Here is a 25,270-nt window from a genome sequence, read left to right on the forward strand (position 1 = left end):
TCATTTATTATGATTTACTATTAAAATAAGTGTGTTTGAATAAATTACACCTTGTGCACTAGATTCTCTACAATTATAACAATGGCCTAAAATCATAGGGATGAAGGTATTACATGGACAGTTAATAGGTAAATAAATATTACTTCATCCTTTCAGTCCCACTAAGTTATTCATTCTCTCTTTGTGATAGGGGTGGTGGAGGGGACAGGATTCTTACATCTAAAATATATAGCAAATTTTAAAACATACATTCAGTGGATGAAGCAATACTCAGTGAGAAAGAAGCTATTAGTTATATTTTCACTTGATATGTAGGGTTATACTTCTCTCAAATAACAATGCTAAACTTAACTTGAAATGTCTAATACTGAATCTGTATTAATTGATTCAACAATCTTCTTGTCCATGTACAGTAAAGTTTCCTTTGAGTTGAGCCCAACTCTGAATGATTTCACAGATACGTCTACATCATTTGTTTTTTTGGAAACAATTTAGAAATAGTTTGTTATTGTCTGAAATGCCTCTTTTGACTTCCCAGTTTAACTTACAGTCTTGAAATTTCTCCTGGTGGTCTCTCAGCAAAATATCAACTTACCTCCGAACTTTCTTAAGATTATGTATAAAGATTCAAATGATAAAGCAATCAGAAATGATCACATGTGTTTAGCAATTTACAACTCTATCAAAAACGTTTTCTGATAAAACTAACAACTACAAAAAGATTGAAGTAGGTTCCACTCCAGAAAGAGTGGTAAAAGTTTAATGTCCTTATCAATCACAATCTAGATATATTTTATACTTATCACTTCATATCTAAACCAGGCTCTGTTGAGAATTCTGCAAATTCTGATCAGTACATGCAGAGACCTGTTTTTCACACTGCAGTGCTGTTCATTTCCTTTCTATAGCATCGTACAATACCTTAATGGATAACTATCACTAATGATTGATAGGAGAAAAGCATGGAAATAATAAAAGATTGTACAAACTGTTGCAGTGAAGAATGCTTTCTAAAAGGACATCTACATGGAGGCATCTATCAGTGATAATATCATAGCTGTCATTCTTCCCAGTAGGTAATTTTTTTCTTGCTTGGAAATCTTGATAAAAGTAGATGGATGGATATTATGTTGATATTATCACTAACTGTTAATTTTTATTCTGTTTGTTAGGTTTGCATTTTATCACTTTATAATTTTAAAAGGATAGTATGTTTGAATAGAGAGCCAAATTGGTGTAGTAGTTAAGTTACTAGGCTAGAAACCAGGACCCCTGAGTTCTAGTCCGGCTTTGGGCACAAAGCCAGCTGGGTGACCTTGGGCCAGTCAGTCTCTCTCAGCCCTAGGAAGAAGGCGGCAATGGCAAACCACTTCCAAAAATCTTGCCAAGAAAAGTGTGTGACTTATCCTGGAAGTCACCAGGAGTCAACAATGACTCAAAGGTGCACACACATGCGTATGTATGCATGTGTGTTCTTTTAAAGCTTCACCCTTGATTTGGGTCCTTTCAAAAACTATATCTATCTATCTATCTATCTATCTATCTATCTATCTATCTATCTATCTATCTATCTATCTACCTACCTACCTACCTACCTATCTATCTATCTATCTATCTATCGAGAGAGAGAGAGAGAGAGAGAGAGAGTTGTCTCTCAGTGTTTTCCATCCCATTTGCTTAAAAATTACATTCACAACATTTCTCCAATATTTTCTTGGGCATGAGACTTAAGCAATGGGCGAAATTAATATCTCTGCCCTCCCTCCCCCTGCACCTTCTTTCCTAAGGGGTTCTTTGATCAATAGGCTGAAGCTGGCAGCCAAGTTTTCAATTTGTATTTTCTATAAAGCTCTGAGCCCAGTGTTATTCCGGGGCATTGTGGAGAAATGCAGGGCATGATAAACAGAATGACAGAATATCACAGAAAATTCTGCAAAAATCATCTCTTTTTCTAGGAAACTGAGTAAATGAAGCTTCTCAGGAAAGAAGAAAGAAATTTGCTTCCATTCTAACTTCACATAGATATGCAAGGTACCGGTAATGGGTGGGATCCAAAGCACTCCTTTATACACATCCAAGAACTTGGCATGCCCTATGGATTGATTTAATAGATGGACGTCATGTTACATCACACAGTGCTTTGGAATTCCACTCAATTTTAAGAAACAATTTGTCATATCCATGGGCTGCCTGCTGTTTGAGGGAGAGCAACTGCATTAGCTACAGACACCCATGGGACTGTAGAACTAATTATGTAATTCTTGGAATCTTAGTCATAATAAATAAGGTGAATGTCGTCAAAAGTGGGGGAGCTTTGCAAAAATCCTATGTGACAAGTTGCTGCAGGAAAGGAAGAGTAGCCCATAGTCCTTGAAATTCTGGGAAATGAAATATAGGTGAAACTAAATGATGAAGAATATAGCCCAATTACTACGAAAAAGCAATAGTGGAAAAAAAATTGGGGAACTGAACTGCAAGAAGATTGGATTGCTCAGCTTAATTAGTTTGGGAATGTAGGAAGGACACTGTCTGCTCAGTGACTGTAATTAAACTGGCTACTACTTAACTTCATTATCAACTATGAAAATATTCCAGTGCCCAAATACATCTGGCTTATCAAACTAAGAGTGCAAGACAAGCTGAATGAATTCTAGACTTCATTATTAATCCATATTATAATGTGTAGACTAGACAGTACTTTAGGGGAAATTATTTCCTCCCTGGGGTGATCTGTATTTACTGAGGAAACAACATGTTGGAGTTCATTTTACAAAATCCATATTGCTCACCTTACAGACACGGCCGATGCGGGAAAGAATGGCTCTGTCAGAGGTGCTACTCTCTTGAGAAACTTCTCGGAAAAAGAAATAGATTTTGTCATCGTCTGGATTATACGTGTCTGGGATAGGAAAGATTCCAATAAACTTTGCCCCTAAAAAGACAACAAAAATAATAGGAACAAGTGTAACACCATTTAATTGTATTTCCTCATGCTGGATGACCTTTAAACACAGTGAGGCATTGGCAAAAGAGCTTTAAATTGATATCTTTCTCCACCTCCTTTTTCTCTTAACTGAATTTTTCTGTAGAATTCAGTACTATACTTGTATTGAAGATTCTAATACCATGGAAGGCAATGGAAAGGCAAGTAAAATTTTGTAGGATTAAGCAGCAAATTCATTTCCTCATCCATATTTGACATGTTCACAGGAAATAGCATGTTAATAATGACTTAAATGGTGCACACAGGGACAGAAACTGACTGGGCTAGCAACTGAATCTTACTTTAATATTGAAAACCAGGCAGGATGCTCAGCACTCCCCAGCCTAACAGGACAGTAGGAGATACAGGATGGGACATAGAGCATAATTATTTGCCCTCCAACACTTCATTATACAGTAGCTTTGCTGATTCCCTTCTGCTTCACCTAAATGGCTATTTCTAAACTTGTGACTCTACTGGTACTTTCACACACCGCTCCGCAATTGTTTCTCTAAATCATTTTGAAGCCGGTATTCACATCTGCCAGCCTCAAAACACTGAGAAATGCTGAGAATACCAAAATGTTCCAGCTGACCAATAAAGAATGAAAACTTTGTGTCAATTGATGCCCTTCCTAAGTCACTGAAGGTCTTGGAACAATAAAGATCCTCATTCTCCACTCATCAATAAAGGAAACAGCATTAATTCTTAAAACTTCCCCCATCCATGTTATAGGACTACCCCTACTACCACAAAGGCAAATTATAATAATCTAAGCCAGGTTGCCTCCAAAGGTGAATTGATAGGATTGACAGAATTGATAGAATTGATGGGAGAGAGCATCTAAGAGCCAGGAGGTGTGGTAAATCCACAGCTCCCAACAGCATGAAAAATACTGAGCTCTCAAAACCAGCCAATGTTAACAATTACACAGGTCCAGAGCTGATATTATATTATTTAAGTAATATAATATCCTATGTTATCATGAAACATACTACAGAGTTCTATTTTGCTTAAAATAGAAATAAAATATCTATTTCTGTAAACATAAATATGAATTTATATCTATAAATATCGATACATATATCAATAAATGTAGAATTGGTTTTGTAGTCATATCTCTATAACATTAATTTTAAACTAACCAATTATGGCCAAGATTTATATATTCCTACTCTGACATTTCCTGTATTGATTCTTTCCAAGTAAGAAAGTGGAAAACCGAAATAAACCCAATGCTGAAATCATCTTTTAGATCAGCAATAGTTAAGAAACTTCCAATCCTAGGTTATTATTTGTTAGTGATTACATAATTTTTCAGAACTATTTATAGTTGAACATAACTGTAAGTTTGGGGAGAAATACAACTGTTTTAAACATCTATATTCAATATTTCTATCCAACATAACATTTGTACAGATACAGACAATCTTTCCAGTAGGTAAAAGTAAATATTCCTTCCACAGACAGATCAGTGTAGTTTTCTTGACAGCAATGGAAAAGTGATTTGCCCTTGCTGTTAAGAGCTTCACCCAGGGCATGGCAATAAATCACTCTAGAAAACTGTGGCAGAAGAGTCAAGGCCAATCGCTTGGATAATTGTTTTTATTACAGATGTCAAGGAAACAACTTTAATAAAACAAAGTAACCAAGAAGATCAGCTACTGCAGGATCTAGGAATTAGGCCATATTCATATCAGAGTCAGGATCAAAATCCTATTTCTCTTTCTCCTGCTCTTATGTGGGCAAGAGCCATTCTTGTATGGATTTGGAAGCTCTCTCCCATCCAAGCACTAGCCAAGCCCAATCCTGCTCAGTTTCTAAACCCAGACAAGGCCAGCCAGGTTTGGCCATCTACGCAGAGTCATATGGAAGAGCACCTGGGAGTTCCAGAATAGTGAGCTTGATTGGCAAGTTTAAAAATTATCTTGGAAGGAGACCATGAGAAGCCACTTCTTCATGACACTGCCAAAGAAGTTGAAGGAATGCACCATGAATGGAGGAAAGGAGGAGTAAGTAAAAAAATTGTTAGTGGTGCAGAACCTGGGTATCTTCAAGATTGCTTGCCCCAGAATTAATCTGCCTGTCCAGTGGATCAGGGAAATAAGTTCTGTTGAAGGTCCTATCTCAAGGGAGTTCCATCTGGAGGGACACATAGCCCTACTTCTGTGGAACAGCTTCCTCTTGGATATCTAGATTGCTACCTCCCAGATGAGTTTCTCCATCAGGGTATTTGAGATTGGCCCTAACCTGGAGGATGTTGTCACTATTAGTTTGTGGCTGTTCTTAATTTTTTGTTTATGCTGCACACCATTCAGGGTCCGGAGCAGAATAGAAATGCTAGTAATAAATAAACATACATTAGTGAATATAGTTGATAAGTAGTGAACAAATTTGATTCCCATTTATTGTACCATTTGTCTGACTTTTTTGTGATTAAGTTCTTGGCCAAAGCAATGCCTCACACTTTTAAATGCTACTGATTTAACAGAACACTGACCCAATAAAGCAGAATCTGTCAGGTTCAGCCGAAAGAACTCCAAGAGACAATGCAAATACAGTTCTGTTGCATTTATTAGCTTCCACCTCCAGACAGAAATCTCCCCAGACTGAACCCGAGTTCTCAAGCCAGCCAGCCACAACACTGTGAGTTCCTTAGAGAGGTGCCAGCCTCATCTTCTTGAACTTCCCATGCTCCTGTTGGGGGCTAAGAACACGCTTAACTCCCTGAGCCTGGCCTTCATAAGTCCATTCCATCACAGAATCTAACCTTGCTGCTCACAGTAATAACTGTATCCATGGCAAAATAAGAGACCTCATATATGTCTAATATGTACCAGTACTGTATATGCACTTAACATGGAACTGAATGGGAAATGTTGGGATCTGTCAAGATATCTGCAGAAATCACTTAGAGTATTTCATAAAGATTCCTCTGTCTGCAGATCTATTCATAACAACATTAAGTAAAACAAGTTCTGAAATAATACATTCTACAGTAGCACATTTAGCTCTTACCATTTAACCAGTAGTGTTCAGAAATATCAGTCCTGATGCAATGTTGGTCTTGTGATGAACCTAGAGAACGTGTTAATGCAGTATCTTTGCCAAGGAAATCAGAGGCTGTTCCAGAATAAAGATATTCATCTGCAAACAGGCAGCAAATAGAAAAGCATTACTTGAGACCACGGAGCACAGATACCAACCTTGAAGTAGGACATCTTGCTCCTTATTAGTCATCATCAGTGGGAGAAGCTCTTCATGCATTTCCAAAACAGATGGCCTTCTCATTATTTCTCAAGGGAGATATGACTTTGCTTTCTTTTCAGGACAAAATCAAATTGTGTTGTTTTGTCTAAGCAATTAATCATTTACTGTAACTGAGTATTTTGCTGAATCTCTATGCTGCTCAGTTCATAACTTTATCATTGGGATAAATACAGTATTTGTCTTTTTATATTTTTATACATAGTAACCTAATGAACACTGGAAAAACTGTTTCAGCATTTGGGATTCAGAAAATGCAGGCCTGCCAACTGTTTCTGGAAAGTTCACAGCCTGAATCTTAAGGATTCAGAAGCAGAACAGCTCCATATTTGGAATTTTTATCTGCTGTTTTCAGTCAACATGAAGAACAGGGACATTCACAGGTGTGCGTAAAATAAGGTCAAGATGGTGCCAATGACCACGCAACTGCATCTCCACCCCAATTGTGGGTTGTGGGCACCATCTTGGGTTTTGTTTTGTTTCGTTTTTTTGAAATCCACAAACACCAGCAGAAAGCTCTCATGGCACTTTATTTAGCTGAGGTTTAGCAGATTCCACTGGAGTTGGGCAGCTAATTAATTTAAATAAAAATAAAGTTGATAAAATCAAGATCTATGGTCCATAGCTACTTATACCATAATGCAATATGATAAATTTTATAACATTACAAGATTTCTTTTGCTGCAACATAATTCGTCCTGACAATATGTTTCTCTAAATCAGCTGTTGCTAAAAATGAGAATTAAACTAAGAGACCAACTTTCATAAGATCAAGGATTAAAAACAGTAATACCTGAGAAATTTAAAGAACAAAATGCAACATATGAATTGGTATATGGATGATTAATCTTCCACTTCTTCCATACTTTGCATAACGTTGCTTATTCTGATAGGAATCCGTGGCACATATATATTTATGTGTTCATGAAGAAAGCTTGAAACTACTTCTGAATTGTTATGTCAAGTTTTGGGAAGTTATTTTATACCTATCCCTAACCTTCCCAACAATTACCCTAACCTCCCCTAACTCTAATTAGCACATCAAGGCAGTTAACAGCTCCCACATCATATCAAATAGTAAGATAAAAGTACTAAGACATACAGAGAGCCAGTTTGGTGTGGTGGTTAAAGGCATCAGGCTAGACACTGGGAGACCATGCGTTCTAGTCCTGCCTTAGGCACAAAGCCAGCTGGGTGACCTTGGGCCAGTCACCCTCTCCCAGCCCTAGGAAGAAGGCCAGGGCAAACCACTTCTGAAAAACCTTGCCAAGAAAACTGCAGGGACTTGTCCAAGCAGTTGCCAGGAGTCAACACTGACTCAAAGGCGCACAAACACACACACACACACACACACACACACACTTTAAAATCAGCAAGAGGCCATGATGGAGAAATGTATTACATCTCTCTAGTAGTGCAAAAGATTACTTTGGATGTTTGGGAGCATCATTAAAAGAGATTGCTTTCTGATCTTCATGTCCAGACAGAGTCATAGTGAGAAAGGGGCTCCCTCAGATAGCCTCTATCAATTCTATACCTATTGAAATGTCATACACTTATAACTATTTTATGAAGAAAATTATCCACTTAAGAAGCAAAATGGTCTCTGCTGTTTTTTACAGACATTTGATCCCAAATTACTGAAAAATTTCTTGGTTAGTATTTATGGATAATCGCCTCTTCCAGAGTCATCTAATGGCAAAAGAACCATTTTTATCCAAGGTAAATTTTCAAAATTGACACTTTAATGATTCAGTCTGAGCAAATGAATTCAGAGGAAGAGAAACTGCATCTGGATGGAGATATGAAGAATCTCAAGGAAAGAGATGTGAAAAGTTTACAGAACAAAAATAGTGCACGAAACTAGGTATGGAAATGAGAAGTAAGAAATGTTTTCAACAATAGAAAGTATAGAGAGGTGTAGTGAACACTCTTGAAGTAAACTAGACCTGGGTTTATTTTCCTTCGCTTCTGCTTTTAATTTTTTTCTACTTATTACTTCCTGCTCTTTTTTCTCTGCTTTGCATATTGTTGCTTACCCCTCTCCCCCAAAGGGAAACAGTACTATCTGTATGTATTTGCCCATGTGCATTTTTGATGCTTTTATATCAACTTTCTCCAACTTGATGTCCCCCAGATTTTTGAATGACAGTTTGGAGATGAAGGATATTACCATCCAAAATATCTGGAGGGCATCAGGTCAGGCCAAGTGTTCAGAGGCATATGTGCAATTTATATTTGAAACATTAAGAATGAGTTTTAGTTTCCTTTAATATCATGCTGTATCTTTCTCTATCAGTGGCTGTGGATGATAGGAAGGGAGATAGGGAAGGAGAAGGAAAGTAAGACATCAGGATCCAGAAGAAATCAGTTCAGCAAGATAATACAGATTTAAACAGGGAGCTGTTGTCAAACCTAGTGGTTTCCAAAGGATTTCTTTTAATAAATATATATCTCACACGCACACATTCACACAACGATTATGATTTTCCTCCTGCCCATGGTGCTCGAACAGATCTTTCTTTCTTTCTTTCTTTCTTTCTTTCTTTCTTTCTTTCTTTCTTTCTTTCTTTCTTTCTTTCTTTCTTTCTTTCTTTCTTTCTTCATTCTTTCCTTCTTTCTTTCTTTCTCTTTCTTTTTCTCTTTCTTTCTCTCTTTCTCTTTCTCTTTCTCTTTCTTTCTTTCTTTCTTTCTTTCTTTCTTTCTTTCTTTCTTTCTTTCTCTCTCTCTCTCTCTCTCTCTCTCTCTCTCTCTTTCTTTTCTTTTCTTTTCTTTTCTTTTCTTTTCTTTTCTTTCAGGGCAGTTCTCCCACTACTCTTTCATGTAGCAATCAAAACACATTCTGGCAGGTAAAAATCCATAATGCAGAATGAATGGTATAATGAAAGTTTGCCTATTGACAGACACACTAAATGATGGATAAATCAGCAGGGTTGAAAGAAGGAACCCATCCCTGCTTTAACTTTTGATGACAAGGTCCTTTCAACACTAGCCTTGTTCTTTGTTCTCCTGCACGTCTGTTATTTTGGGTGAAGCACTTGGGAAAAGCTTGTTATTAAAAAGTAAACTTCAAATAGAGAAAAAGCATTAGCATTAAAAGAGGTGTGCCTGACACATAATAGTAGGCTTCAAAAAAAGAGAATCAGTTCAAGTAGGTATTCATAGGATATGGTTTAATTTGGCATCATTTAATTAATGTTCTTCCTTTTCCAAGACTAGCTCTTGCAGTAAACTTCCAAACAAGTACAATGAGTAAATTGGAAAAGTTCTCCAGAAAAGTGGAAAGGTTTTGGAAGAGGAATTTCTATGGCAGACAATGAGCAGGAACAGAAGAAATCATTTGGTATCAGATGGAACCTGATATTTTGTCCATTGTAGAAAGAATGAAGGTAGAAAAGGTTCTTCTATAATTAATATTCAAAATGAGATATTGGCCAATGACATGTAGCAAGAATTTCTTACATCTAAATTCATAAATGAAGAATGAAGTGAAGCTCCATTTAGACTCCTAACACAGACCCCTGTGTTAAAATTTTTAAATTTAATCCTAACTGATCTGCTTATTTCAGAATCACTTCCAAAGACTGTGAACTGCATGATCAATTAAAGCGGTGTTTCTCAACCTCAGCAACTTAAAGACGTGTGGACTTCAACTCCCAGAATTCTGGGAGTTGAAGTCCACACGTCTTCAAGTTGCTGAGGTTGAGAAACACTGAATTAAAGAGACTGTTTTACAGCATGGGCAATCTTGTAGCAGTATACTGTGGAAGAGTGGATCAGGATCCTGGTTGATCTTTATGAGAAAGAGTGGAGTTGTATAACTTCCCTGCACACTCATATGTTTGAGAAAATTTCTAATTATGCAGAGTTAGTGTGAGTGGCAAAATTTCCATCTTTATTTGAGAAAGATTTAATTCATAGAGGACATGAAAGTGAGTGTTCTTTTCCCCTTTTCTCCGAAAGCATCTCTGTCTGCTGGGCGATATATTACTCTCCTACAGACTCCTAATCCCCAATGAATTAGCCTCTATCCCTGGAAATGTTAAATGCACATACATATACAAACTACAACTTCAGAACAATCCTGGGTATCTTCAGTACCAAACAAAAAGATTTTGGGGGGAATCTCTTTGAGCAGTGACACGCTATATTTGGGCTCAATTGCAGGGATAACAATTTATTTTATTCTGCTCTGTTTTATTTTATTTAGTTTTTCAGCTTCGCATGGCATTCCAATATCCTGACAAACTATGTGACTGGAATGTAAAAATCCATATTTAATGGAGGTAGACATATCTTTTAGAAAAGTTAGGGAGTTTCCTATAGTTCCTAACAACTCCACCGGACTTCTGGGGAGCAGGCACAGAGGAAGCAATCATTGTCCCCAGATTTTCTTTATTTTCCATAGTCTTCTCCTGGCTATCTTCCAGGTTTCTCCCAGTCCTCTCTCTTCATCTTTCAAGTCTCTCCCTCTTTGCATCTCCTGATTAATTAGAGCCCAATTCTCTGCCCATTTGCATCTTGCAATAACAACGCTGGCTATATCTATATTAAACCTGATTTACAGTGGCATTTGTCCATGCACATACCTGTCTTAAGAAGAGCTGGCATTCTGCATGCTTCAAAACAAGCCCCTTTGGAGATCATTCATTCTAGACAGTGCCTCTAGGTCATACATTCACTAGTGTGCTTGGTTTTTTCCTGACACTTCTGTGGTCTGTCTGTCCACATATAAAAAGCTGAAGATTAAGGGCTTGGTTTCTATTTTACCACTGCTGCATGGAGTCTACTTTAAGCTGCACTAGCTCTGACTGTGGTGGGAAGTTGCTCCCCAGCTTTCATGGAAAGCCTGAGAGCTTCCCAATCCAGATGTTTGTGGTGATGTACAGAGAGCTGTGCAAACCACAATAGGAACCACTGTACCATCTTAAAACAGCTTATTATATGATGGCATGTTGAGGTCTTTAATTTGAGTTGGCCCTGAATAAGGGGGTGCCAGGGTCAGGCTAAAGTCATAAGCAACCTATACCTAAATTAAAACATAGAATGGGTATTTTCCAATCCAGCTCTCCAATGCTTCTCAAACTGAAACTAGAGATTTCAACTGGAATTAGAATTCAGCCCTAAACTGGAGAGACAGAGCAACTTGAAGAAGTAAATCTCTTTGTAAGCCTGATTTAATATGGTACCACAATTTCCTTGCTCCGGCCAGACAATCCAAAGGTGCCGTCTGCCTCCCAAATATGGAAAAAGGGGCTAATGTTACATCTCCAGCCCATTTTGAAAAGAAATGTGGGGTTCTTGCAGAGGGTGAGCAAGAAATCAGGATTTATTGATATGATTTGCAAATCATCAGTATTGTGACCAGTGTCAACAAGATGCTAGAGGCCAATGGTTAGTGACTCATTGGGCAAATGGTATATCTCTAAGAGACATGGCCTTAAGACTGCTCATGCAGGATATTCTTGCTTAAATGGCTATCTAACTATCTGGCTGGCTGGCTTTGGATTAATCATATATAGCTAGGCCTCTATAATACAACTTAATTTGCAATATATAAATATAACTGGTTGCTTCTGCCAAGCTTTTTATGTAAATTTGTTTACCAGATGCTGCTGTAATCTGTTCTATTGTGACAAGATATACTACTGTATGTGCATCCAGTATACAGCTTGCAGGATATGATAAGAATTCAATTCCATCCCCCGAGCCATCAATTTCCTCTGCCTTCTCAATACAGTTTTGTTCTGAAGCTTATCAGTGGATTTCTAAGAGTTTTAAGAACAGAGAGAAGTGATTACACTTAATTGGCCAGGAGTCATTCTCAGATAATGGGATTTTCAGTTCAGTTTTCAGAATCTTTCATATTAGAAACATACTTTAGGATGTAAGTGAATCAGAGTGAGAGAACAGATTCAGCTTTAGTTATTTTAAGCTTCCACTAATTCAACTATTAAAATGTCACCTGTCCTGTGACATTTCCAAGGGGGACAAGATATCTTGAGAAATTTACTATATACTGGAATCTCTGTCTTCAAGAAAAGACAACTAGGGAGCTTCCCAATGATCTTTTTTTTTTTAAAAAAAAAAAAACCTTTTACCACTACTTTGAAAAGGTAAAGCATTTCAAGACAGACAGCCCCTACTGTTTTTGGTTCTTTAAAAAAAAAAAAAATAATGGATGACTTAGACCTTAGCAGGGTCAAGATTAGGAATTATCCACCTCATTATCTGAGAATAAAGGCCGAATATTTATCATATTATTTGTTTGAACTGTGATCAATTCTTCAAAGAAACAGAATATACCATCTCTTCAGCCATAAATTAAACAGGAAAGAAAAATGTCAGGTACATTCTTCTTATCTTACAACAAGATATTATAACTTGATGGACAAGTTAAATGAAACTGGGCAAAAAGTAGAAAAGAAGAACCATGTCAAAGGTAATTCTTAGCAGAGCTGAAGTGAAGAGATTAGTCTAGCATTCCAGGATGGCAGATAGCTGACTCCACCAAATATGATTCAAGGACAAGAAGAAGACAGAGTGATATTGTACTTCGACACAGTGCTTTAGGCTAGGATTTTAACAATACAATAAGGGCATAATGAATAGGATTTTCTTCCACATGAATGCACTTAGTATAGAGACATCAGAGGTCATTTCTTTAGAAGTACAAATACAGCATATACCTACAGCATACAGCAAATATAGCATACATCAAAGCTAGGACTTGGTCAGAGAGTCACTGGACTTGCATTTTCCTGCAAACCTTCCTGATTTGCATTTCCTAACCCAAAAATGTAGATTGCCCTTTGGCTATCTGCACTTCTCTGAATTCTGCCATGCAGTTCTCTGATTAAAAAACAAAGAAACACATCAACATTTATACGTGGGGGACAGCACAGACAAAAATGTATAGATTTGCAAATAAATTGGTATTGAAACCTGAGTCACAGTAGACTCAGATAGGCTTTTAAAAAATTAAAACAGACACAAAAATGAGGCAAAACTAATGTATCACGTGAAATGGAAAGATTCAGCCATTCCTAATTGAAGGGTTGGGTAAATTCACCTAGTATCACTTAAGCACAATGAATCCACAAGATGATCTCTGAATTTTGATTCTTTCCCAAATCTTGTAGTCTGAGATCTCATTCACTGGAGTTGTTCAGGAGCTAATCTACAATATTGTGGTTAAAAAAGTTTTGCTCCATCATTGATCAATAGTCTTAGATGCTGTTCTTCAGAATGCAATTTAAAGGCTAGAATGGAGGTCAATTTTAGTAGTTATGCCCTCACAATCCAATTCTTAATATTAAATTCTTGCAGACCATGAAACATCTATTGCACGTGCACTGCTATACTTAAGCAACTGATTTCATCTACTTCAACTGCATTAATCTCTGAACTTGAATAGTGCACTTTTCATACACATACAGAAAGTATATGCATATGAAGAATCTCAATCAACCATTTGTAATAATCTCCTTAAAAACAAGTTTACTTTAAAACAATTAATACTTGCTTATATAAAGCCTAGATCAGTGTTTCTCAACCTTGGCAACTTGAAGATGTGTGGACTTCAACTCCCAGAATTCTGGGAGTTGAAGTCCGCACATCTTCAAGCTGCCAAGGTTGAGAAACACTGGCCTACATTGTCAGGTGGCAATAATGTTTAAAATCTTCAAATTTCAACAGGAGCCAAGATTGTCTCTCTCCCCACAAGTCCTTACAGATAAACATACACTGCATCCTATTTTCTATGCTGTGCGTGACTATTTATTTGTTTATTGGTTAGGTTTATACTTGCTTTTTTAAGGGGCTCAAGATGGTTTCAGTGATAGAAACGGGCAGGCAGAGCATAGCAGAATGTTTCTTACTGAGTCCAAGAGATCTGCCAAGCAGGTGTTTTTGCAAGCTGCCCTGGAAACTAAAAAATCAACTGAGCTTGCAAATGTTTTCTAGCTATGAAAAGCATCTGTTCTTCTGATTATTTTTACATACAATGAAAGGAGTATATTGCTCACTCATGAAGCTTCTCAGGGATATGAATTACTAAACACATCTGTGAGGCTATTCCAGGAAACACTGTCCTTGCTCCAAATTGGACTTATTTGCCTTTTCAAAGTTTTCACTTAATAACTAAACAGTATGATTTTACTATAATGAAATTACTTTAATGTTTTAATTATTACAATGTATTAACCCACCAGGGGGTAAGGCTTTCATGGTTCTAGCCCTGTAAGGTAGGAGAAGCTTCCAGAACCAACCCTGCCCCTCTGCCCCCCTATATATTTCGAAGGAAGAAACCCTGTTACCACTCACATAATTTACAATGATTAATAATCCTCAATCTGAGCAGATAAGAATCCTGATCTAAAGAATGAGCTTCTAGAAAACGACAGACCTGTGTTCCAGAACTTGCCTTTCCTCTCCCTAAGAAGCTTCTATGCTGAACAGTCTAGCAAAGTCTAATGGTGACCAATTCAGTGGATTTATTATCAAATCCAGCAAAAAGGAGTCAGAAATCATCATGTTTTACAGGAAAAGAAAAACTTGACTAACTAAAATTTATCAAACTTAGCCAAAGTTGTCACAATCTTAAATCTATTAATATATTACAGGATGACCCACAGCAAAATCTACTCTTTAATCCAAGCAGGAGAATGAGAGTAGCTTCCAAGGAGGGGTATTCAAATTGATCAATTAATGCTTAGATGATCTGATCAGGGGTTTTTCAAGGTGAATCCTACATTTCCTATTTAGCAGATCTCTAGGTAATAAGAACATCAACTTGGGATGCTGATTCAGAAACATCTTGGTCTGGGCAGATTTGGACATATCTTTTGTTTACAGCAGGGTTCCTCAACCTCAGCAACTTTAAGATGGGTGGACTTCTTACTGAAGTCCACCCATCTTAAAGTTGCTGAGGTTGAGGAACCCTGGTTTACAGGACAGGGAGAGAATCTGGATCTATCACCAAATCAAACCACAGAAGAAACATTTAGTTCAACAGACCAGTTAGAGAATTCCTTTAACTGCCTTTTCCTACCAGTTATAGCCCAGTTTTCATGGGATGTTCATTCCCATTGCTGGCTGACCTTTGGTCCAAGGCAAAGTTCTGGACATGAGCAAGAGAACAATGGTGGCATTTTGCAAGCACCATCTGAACTTTTTTCTTGGCACTGATTATCCATAATGAGCCCAAGCTGTTGTGAGCATTCTCTGAACACCCCTGAACAGAGACAAGGTTCCTGGTTAATTCTCTACCAAGACAGCATATAGTAGTCAAACTCTGCCATAGTCCTTTAAATGACATTATTTGGGTGGTCTAAAATATTGATTTTTTGAGATATTCATGTTGCACTCAACTTCCTATGTCACTATGATTACTTTCGATGACCAATCATGGAAAGTTAGCTGGCATTATCATCTTCAGCAGGGGCTCAGGGGAGGGGGTGTCAAAAAAATCAAGATGACAGCCAAGGCCACGCAATCAAAGGTCCACCCTTCCCCCCCCCCACATGTGTCATATGTTCAAACATTAAAAAAAATAGGGCTTCGACAGTGCACGTGTAACTGCCATCTTGCCTTTTGGGACACAGACCCCCAAGGACACTAATGACTCCCAGGTTGAATAGGAGGTAGTGGTGTATTGAATACAGTCAAATGAATAACAGAAGTGAAATCTGGAGCATGGTGAGACTTCATAGTTCAGGCCTCTCAACCACCATGCTGACCCAGCAATTAAATAATATTAAGCAAAGATGAGTGAAAAATCACCCCTGGAACATGAGTTCTTACCTGCCATGACAGAGGCAAAAGGCTGCTGAGGGTCAAAAGGACACTTTAGTCTACCAGACTCCACGTTCTGAGCATTAAATCTGAACATAACTTCCTGCATATAAAGAATATATATCCATTAGTCCAGTGCTGCAAGTGGGAGGCAGTCTGGATTCAAAGAGAGTCAGGATAGTGCAGATGTTAAATTGTTGGACTAGAACTGAAAAGACCCAGTTTGGGTCTTTTGATTTGGGCCAGTCACTCAGTCACAGCCCTACCTTCTCTGTTGGGAGAGAAGATTGAAGAAGGGAGTGTTATATACTTCCTCTTGGAGGAAAGGTAGGATAAAGAAGTGAAGCAGAGGTAGAGTAGATTATGAGTTTCAATCTGCTTTGCAGATTTCCATAGCTAATGTACAGTTTATATGCAGGGTTATATTTGTAGAAGTTCAACTCCTAAGAGCCCTTGTTAAAATGTTCTTCACCCTTCCTTGGTTTGGCAGAAAGCTCTACAGATATGGCATTTGCTGTCCCCACTGGACTCCACCTCTCTGGCCTCTCTCTCCTGTCAGCCAGTGCAGTCACTAGCCTTACTTGCGAGGGTGATTTATATATTTTCAGGCTGCCCTTGGAAACTGTCAGAGAAATGAACATTCTGTTTTAACAGCTGAGGATGAGCCAGGAAAGGGATGAATGCAATATTCTAGAAATATGGCTAAAAAAAGTTGCCAATTGGGTACAAGTGGGGACATGACTAATTTGGTTAGCATACACATCAATTGACTACACTGATATAATTATAACTATACAGATAATTATATGTATTTTAGACCAAAGGTTGGGTAGCTAGCACTTCCCCAACCTATTTCCTGGCTACACATAGACAGCCTGTCTTGAACATAACCTACCTGTCCAGCAGTGATGGAGTAAATGAAATACTGCAGAAGAAAACAGGCTTTCACATGCTCCACAGAAAAGTATTCAGTATTTCAAAAGGATGGAGGGTCCCAGGGCAGTTAACCTTTATATATAACAGAGCCAAGTTATCTTATACAACCTAACAACCTCCAGCAATGTTGGAACTGTGATCCTTAGAATTTCCAGTTAGCCCAACCTATTTATGATGTATTTGGTTCTAATTAATACTTTTAAATGGTATCCTTACAAAGCCAGAGCATAAAAAGGAATTGGGAGGGAAAGGTATCAATGGCTATTAACTCCGATTGCATCTGGAATCTCCATCTTCCAAGACAGCATCTCTTTAATGCTGTTAAGAACAAATAACAGAGGAGAACCTTCATACTTGGATTACTACATCTCTCATAGAATTATGCCCTCTTAGAAGACTATCAGCTAACCAGATTTCTCTGGGAAACTTAACAAACTGAATAGGATGGTGACAGCTTCCAATCCTTCTGCACGTACATCTATGTGTTTATTATAGGTATGGCCAACAGACTTCTATGGAATTTAGATTAAATTTGGCATGAACTTTAGTGGCAGCTGGCCTAGACTTGTAATCTCATTGTGCAGAACTATGTGAATGTCTTGGAAAAGGATTTACAAAGCTTAAAATCAGGTTGAAAGGAATCTGCTCCCCAGCCAGACATTTATTTTTTCTACAGAATGTTATCTGCAGGTAGCTCCAAGGTTGACCAGCAGATACGGATGGAAGAACATATTGAGATTAGAGTCTAGACGCCAAGAACCTGTGGTCATGTTTCTTGATAATTAACAAAATTCATACAGCGGTTATCTGGCCTTCCAAGATACAGAACAAAATATTTAAAAAGTGGTGCTACTTTATATTTCTCTATTTATGCAAAGAAAAAAAATCAGTTTTAAGACAATAGAGATAAAGTATTTTTACTTTGCTTTCCATTTTGGTTTAGTGGGAAGATGACCATATGTTTCAGTTTCAGGGCAGATGTTTAATAACAACCTCCTCCTCCTCCTCCTCCTCCTCCTTTCTTCTTTTCTATAACTATTGTATATATACTTTGTAATTCTAATTTAACTTCTCATCCATAATGCTGAGAGATGGACAAAATACATAGTGTGTGCTTCAAGGAGAATCTTTGCTCAGCGGGCATCTGAAGTAGAATGATCAAGTTTCAGATCTAAGACTCTGCCCATTGCCTATTCAAAAGGGTTAGTGGGGTTCCTTTCACATACTACCATCTCCTGCTGATGAAAGGTCCTGTAAGGCATCTAGGCTAAAATGTGCTCCTGACACCATTAATCATCTGATAAAAGCAAGCCTGTACTGAACTATATTAATCACCTCGTTTGAGCCTAGAGGTTTGCCAGCATACCAATATGCACACAACCAAAAATGTGAGAAAATGAGTTCTTACATGATTTGGTAAAAATTTCACACTGCCCAGTTGTTTGTACAAAGGGCTGTCAGATCATTTTTATAAGGCTGTAGACTCTCTCTCTCTCCCTCTCTCCCTCTCTCTTCCATGGAAATGATGGATGCTAGGTAAAGTCATGCCCCATTTGGGAGAGAATTAAATTACCTCTTTGTGTGTCCCGAGCTCTACATAGCCACAGATTGGGTGGAAAGCGCCTGTACCACAGACATAAACATGAGTCTTGTTGTAAGGCTGAAGGACTCTGATGAAGTTGGCACATTCTGTCTATTGTGGAAAGAAAGATAAACAATATCGATTATTATTAACATTCAGTGGGTAGTTCAATATGGTACACAATACCAAGGGAAGATACAAAGAATCTGAGAAGTCGCATTTGTCTTCTGATTGCCAGCCTATGAACAGAGTTCATTATTTAAAAATAATCACTGCTTTCACACCACACTTTGAGTTTTTCTGTTGCCTGAATCAATAAAGCATTGCTGTTCTCCCAAGATTTCTGCAAAAAGGAGGCTTACAAGGTGATGGAGAGGATAACAAAAGCCGATGAACCTCTCTGAACAACCACTTGCTTATTGTACACATGAAAGCTCAAACAGTGGACTGGCTTGTGAATTATAACAAGATCAAACTGGACTGGCACAATGCCTTCAGTGAGCCATTGTGTGAGTAAGATGGCCATATGTAGCAATGATGTAACAGGGACAGACAAGAGCAGAAGTGGAGAAAAAAAGATATTAAGCAGTTTTATCTAGGGAGTGTTACAAAAATATCACCCATCAGATGGGCTTTAATGTTTGGATTTAGGAGACCATTTTTTTCATTTCCCATCCTCTCGAATTAAAAGATCTCAGGAGCAGAAGATTTCTGATTGCCCTGTGGGAACTCACCACTGCCTTTAAGTCATCTTCTGCTTAAGTCAGCCTCAAAGGTCTGCAAAAATTGGCTCTTTGCTACCATATTAATTCGGAAGTCTTTTCTTGTTAATGTCCTGTGCTCAAAACTTGTTCAATTCCAACAGAAATCAAAAGGGTTGAGGAAAAGAATATGTCTGTGTTAGTTTCAACTTCTGCTGACTTCAAAGGACTGGTGGTGAACACTGGAAATCTGCCTACTGCACTCTGTAATAAAGGCTGCCCTTTCCACCCCACATCAATGTTTGTCACACTCCAGCATCCAAGCATTTCTGTACGATTATTGTCCTCAAAATCCATCACGTAGCCTCTCCGATGCCTTGCCAGGTCAGAGCACTTATTAGAAATATTTGTTAGAAGGGAAGGCTTCCCTTATAAAAGGGAAGCCTACCTTATCAGAGGCATGACTCCTATACATTAATCACAGTATGAACATTTCCAAGCAGAGCAGCCTATTCTATCATACCATTGCAGAGTTTTGTTTTTAATAACTTTCATTTGAATTTTGGATGTATGTTGTGCAACAACTCCCTTGCTCTGTAAGAAATATGGGCAGAGATACCAGGATTTTTCGAAACAGAGAAGCTCTTCTTTATTGTCATAACTCTCTGACCTGACCATCCCAGTCTCTTTTCCTTCTCCTTTCTTGACTACAGCCAAGTTGCTCAGAAATGGCAGAGCCATAGATACAAGCTAGAGCAAAAGCACCAGCAAGCTAGCCTGAATTCATTTTCAGGAAATGGCCCTGAACTGCGCATTTAAGTGTCACTGGTCTCAATAGAAATCAAGGTCTTTCAAAAACGTGACTTTAAAAATAGCAAGCCAAAGCTGCAAAGAAGTCATGTAAAAGCTGGGCATGTCTTGGAAGAAAGTCCAGGCAGATGTGTCCATGTAGGGGGTGTGGGTGGAGTGGCTGGAATTGGCTGGATAGTATTTTACCAACAAGACAGAAATCCTGTGATCAGCCTAGAAGGATGGATAATATCAGCTTGGCTTCATAGCTTAGGACATCTCTGTGAAATGCACGGTGCTATTTGGCTGGCAGCCTGCTTGTTCCAAAGGATGTGGTCTAGAAGGGATGCTGAGGCACAACAAGGAAAAGATTGCTGCAACAGTTATCTGGCTGGGTCTGCAAGGGTGAACTAAAACAATGTCCCAACAAGAAAGGGGAGGCTTGCTCGACAGCTGTTCCTGGATCTTGAGTTGATCTGAAGTTTCCTGCAGTTTAGGAATTAAAATGGCACCTGCAGATGTCAGGGAAGGTTCATCTCAACCATCTGCCATGCTATCAGGAAGTAATGGAGAGAGAAAAAACAAGAGAGAAGAGGTGGGCGTAGTTCAGACAGAATGGGAAGAGAGGAGCATTCTGGGAACTGTATCAAAGGAATACATCATAATGAACATTTCTTTACAATGTACTCAACAGCTAGAATGCCCACAAAGGAAAATTTTTCTGCTGGAAAATCATTTTAAGTCATTTATGGTATGGGAGTCTGAGAAAATAACTGATGGTTGATGTTATTGAAGTTGTTTTGCAGTTGCCTTTGAACAGGAACAACATAAGCTGAAAAAAAAAACCATATGCAGGTGACATATGAGAACAAGCAGGTTGCAAGCATTTTCAATTCCACCTCTCTCTCTCTTTCTCTCTCTCCTCCTGGTCATCCTGAAGTGGCCTTTTGCAGCAAATGACATCTTCACAGCATTCCCATTACAACATTCCACTATACTGTAATATCATTAATGATGAAATGAGATTTTTTTAGCAAAAAGAAACAAATATTCAGAAAACCAGAAGGAGACATAAAAGAGAAAGGAGAGTGAAATCAAACACATGAAGTTAAAAAAAAAAGTTTTGATTTCTCTTCACTATGCATTGGCCAGACTGAACCCAAAACATTGTGTCCAATTCTGGACACCACATTTTAGGAAGGACACTGATGAACTGGAGCTTGATCAGAGGTCTCATGATGAAAAGAGTAGAAGTGTTGGGTGTATTTAGGCTGTGAAGACTGCAGGGAGCCATGATAACTTTCTTCAGATGTCTGGAGATCTGTCATGTAGAATGTGGGATAGAATTATTTAAATTTTTTTCCAGAAGACACAACAACAACATGGGTTTAAACCATTAGATTCTGGTTGGAAATCAAGAAAAAATTCCTATGGTAAAAGCTGTTCAACAGTAAAGCAGACTTCTTCAGGAGGTGATAGCTTCTTGTTGAAGAGAGGCTGGATGGCTATTTTTTTATCTTCCTGGTGATCTCCAAGATTCCTTTCAAGACCTTCACTCTGATTGCATGAAATAATAAATCTTTGAGGGATCAAAGAACACATTCAGGTTGGTGGGCTTCCCATGACAAATGACAATAATGCTTTTTTATCTGATTTCTATTTGCAGTGATTGAGCTGCCATGAGATGGCAGAGTCGGCTAACCCCCTTGGCCAGACCTCCAGCTGAACAACACCTGAATATAACATCTTTTTGTAGGCCCTGTTGGTGTCAGGAGCAAAGAGATTAGAAAAGGCTGAACAATGCAGAAGAAATCTTCAGCACAGCATTAATCCAAACAAAAATGGCCCTTACTTTGACAATGGCAACACTTCTGACTTTATTTGCTGACCTTATTTATTGCTGCAGTAGAAATTAATGTTTCTCCCTTTTGTGGTAAGGACACCCAGCCCTGATGTCAAGTACAGCCAGCAAGCACTTCTATATTATGGTTTGGGGTGGTGCAAACTGGGCTGAGTAAACCATGAGTCAGTTAACCCCTAGAGATGATGTTATGCAAACACCACCATGACCTCAACAGCAGATACTTTGCTAGATAAAATAAAATAGGAGTAACAACTCAAATTCATTTAAAGTCACCTGATTCCACCAATGTACAGATTTTAATCATAAACCTGAAAAAAAGCATTATACTTACATGGGCATCTTTCCCGGCTAGTTTACATAAATCCACTTTTTCCTTTGCTGCGGGCCAAAATATCTGCAATTCATTTAGAAATGGGTCTTAGGATCAGATGATTTTGTTATTCTTGACTTAAATTATATTTATATATTCACTTCTCTATTACATCAGCATCCAAGGACCTCAGTGCAAGCATGATAAATTACTGAACTCCTACCACCCTCTGTGCAGACACAGATCTACATTGAGGAAGGAACTGGCATTAAACTTGACAGGGTCCCTCTTTTCATTTGCCCCCACAGCAGGTTCTGAATCCCATAAATAAATAATAATTTTGCAATGATTTCAGGCAGGGACAAGTACTGTATGAATGATGCATTTGTTTTTAAATGCTGATTGTCACTTTTCAAATACCAAGATTTTCCTGGCTTTCAATATGCTAAAAATCCTGTTAAAGAAGGGAGAATACTTAATGTAAGTATTAAGCACATTCAATAAAATAACATATAAAATCAGCAGCTACATTTAAAATTAAAATTCTGAAATATTAAAAGCCCTGAAAGCATTAAAAATGTCTTTACCCAATGAAGAAGTATCCATTAGTTGAGTGTACTATCTATACCTATATCTCAAAATAGATATAATTGAGGGTAAACAAAATATAATATTGGAATACCTAAAAAAAATTCCAAATTACATTTTGTCTTCCTAGTTTAGTTCAATATCCCCCCCCCCACATTCCCCATACCCACCCAATTGCCTTGGATTATTATTTTATCCTTCTTCATTTTTATTTTGGGTTTTATTTTCTTTGTTGGGTAGTTTAATTTAGGGTTTTATTTTTGAAGAGGACTAGGTCTAAGCATACAGACAGTTCATACATTAAATTTGCATTTAGATTTTATATCTGCATAAAAGCATGCCTTGAGAATCAGCTGTTGTAAGGACAAAGATAATAAACTCTTGGAATAAACTTTGAGATCAGTTAATGCCACTCACTTATAGCAATACTCATTTGTACATATATACGGCTTTATAGTATAATCACTATGTGGGCCTACTCAGAAGTAAGAAGGGAAAAGTACATTTTGCTGTCGCTAGAAAAGTAGGGAAAGGCCATACCTTGCCAATTTTTTAACTCGCTATTATTTCAATGACATGAATTTTAAATTTTGGCTTTGATTTTAACTGCATCCATTTTATTGTTATGATGTGTATTCTGTGGTTTTTTTAGATTGTTGTAAACTTCCTTGAAAGCTAGTATGAACAGAAGGGCAGGGTTAGGGTTAGGGTAGTAAAAATAAGTCTTAACAGGACTAATCCCAGGTGTCAAGCAAGTAAATAGTTTTACTCGGTGACCATATATATGTATTTGTTTTGTTTTAATTGTTTTATGTTTTTATAATTGTACACCGCCCAAAGTCACTTGTTGAGCTGGGCATCTATAGTAAATAAATAAATAAATAAATAACCCCAGAATGTAACTGTACAACTCAATTCTCTTCCAGTGAGACTTATTGCTTTAATCAGGTCATCACAATGTAGTCCCAGACTTAACTACTCAAAAGGACAATTAAATCTAAAGAAGCTTACTTATATTAAAACAATTCATAAATTAAGGTTTTATAGAATGAAATGAGAGATAGCCTAAAAAATTCCAGAAACAAAGAAGAAAAATATAATTGGGATACAAACAAGCGAGGAGCACAGCATGTGCCATGTTCTTCAACATGGTTCTGGAGTTATTTATTATGGAATAAGCAGTTGTTTTTGTTGTTTGTTTGTTTCAATGCATTTTCCATTCCTTTCCCTATGGCAAGGATGTCCCTAGTCCCTCAGTCCTCTATACCCCTTTTTTGAGAAGTTGAAGGAGCTGTCATGGTGAAGGCTCATTAGGAAAATCCATTTTCAACAATCCAGCTACCCACACCAAAACCTGGATCCAACATGACAGGTTTTTTGGGATGATGTGGGGAGAACCATCATGTTCTTCATCATAAATTACTTAAGAACATACTGGGAGTTAACTGAATCCCACCAAAAGCCTTCTAGGATAGCATCTGCTTCCTGTGTGCATTCTAGAATGCAGCAGTGTAATGTGGCTGCAAAAATTGTCAAATGCAGATTCAGCCTGCATCAACAGAAGTACAATTTCCAAATCACAGGAAGTAATCCATCTACCTTATTCTACTTTAATCAGACCAAACCCAGTTCTAGGCACCACATTTTAAAAAGGATTCAGAAAAACTGGAATACATTCTGAGAAGGGTGAGGATGATCAAGGAATTAGAAACTGAATCTTAAGAAGAGAGATGAAGGAGCTGAATATGTTTAGCCTTTAGAAAGTCAACTAAGTCATCACCCTTTTCAAATACCTGAAAGTATGTCACACAGAAAAAAGTTAAGGCTTGTTCTCTCTTGTTCTAGATTGCAGAACATGGAATAATAGATTTAAATTTTTGGGAGGCTGTTTGACTGTGGGGGGAGGGAGGGAGCCTTTCTAAATGTAAGACAAGTCCAAAAGGGTGGCGGGCTTTCTTCACTAAACTGAAACTAGATGGTCATCTGTCAGGAACAAGTTACGGCTGGACTCAAGAACTCCTTCCAACTCTAGCATTCTGTGACTCCATGATATGAGGCAATGGCTGCTTCCACTCATGTGTCACAGCACATGGCTTTTGACACTAGGAACAATATGTAGCTTAGCCCTCATGATCTATGGCCATTGGTAAGCTTTTTCTCTGTGGAACTCAGATCCAGGATGAACACAATCCTCCAGATGGAAGGAAAAACACCAGGCATTCAATAAATCTAAAGCTAATGAGCAACACGTGATCAGACAGCTGAATATTTTCGTTGTGTTGATTTATGATTACTTTTCAAAAAAAAAGCAGAGAAAGTGAAGGATGGTTCATAATGCCCCTGTTGTGTTAAAAAAAAAATTACTACCATTGTAATAGTTTAAAATATTAATTAAAAGAGGAGATTGCAACTCACAATATATAGAGCAGCTTTTTTCCCCCACACTAAACTGGTA

At 37.9% G+C, this 25,270-nt stretch overlaps 1 protein-coding gene across 3 annotated transcripts in view; it reads right to left on the reverse strand.

Annotated features, from left to right (window-relative positions):
- Nucleotides 1-25,270, reverse strand: part of SEMA3D (semaphorin 3D) — a 170,902-nt gene that overhangs the window by 64,653 nt on the left and 80,979 nt on the right. For all 3 annotated transcript variants that reach the window (XM_088134825.1, XM_088134823.1, XM_088134824.1), the window contains 5 exons: nucleotides 22,249-22,311; nucleotides 18,555-18,674; nucleotides 16,055-16,148; nucleotides 6,002-6,130; nucleotides 2,790-2,932 (listed from right to left, as the gene is read on the reverse strand). In XM_088134825.1, coding sequence (XP_087990951.1) covers nucleotides 2,790-2,932; nucleotides 6,002-6,130; nucleotides 16,055-16,148; nucleotides 18,555-18,674; nucleotides 22,249-22,311 — 549 coding nt within the window. The remainder of the gene's footprint in view (nucleotides 1-2,789; nucleotides 2,933-6,001; nucleotides 6,131-16,054; nucleotides 16,149-18,554; nucleotides 18,675-22,248; nucleotides 22,312-25,270) is intronic.

This window comes from Python bivittatus, unplaced genomic scaffold (genome assembly GCF_059951505.1).
Source record: "Python bivittatus isolate LINGU-HERP-01145 unplaced genomic scaffold, Pbiv_v1 ctg000120_np1212, whole genome shotgun sequence".
NCBI lineage: Eukaryota > Metazoa > Chordata > Lepidosauria > Squamata > Pythonidae > Python > Python bivittatus.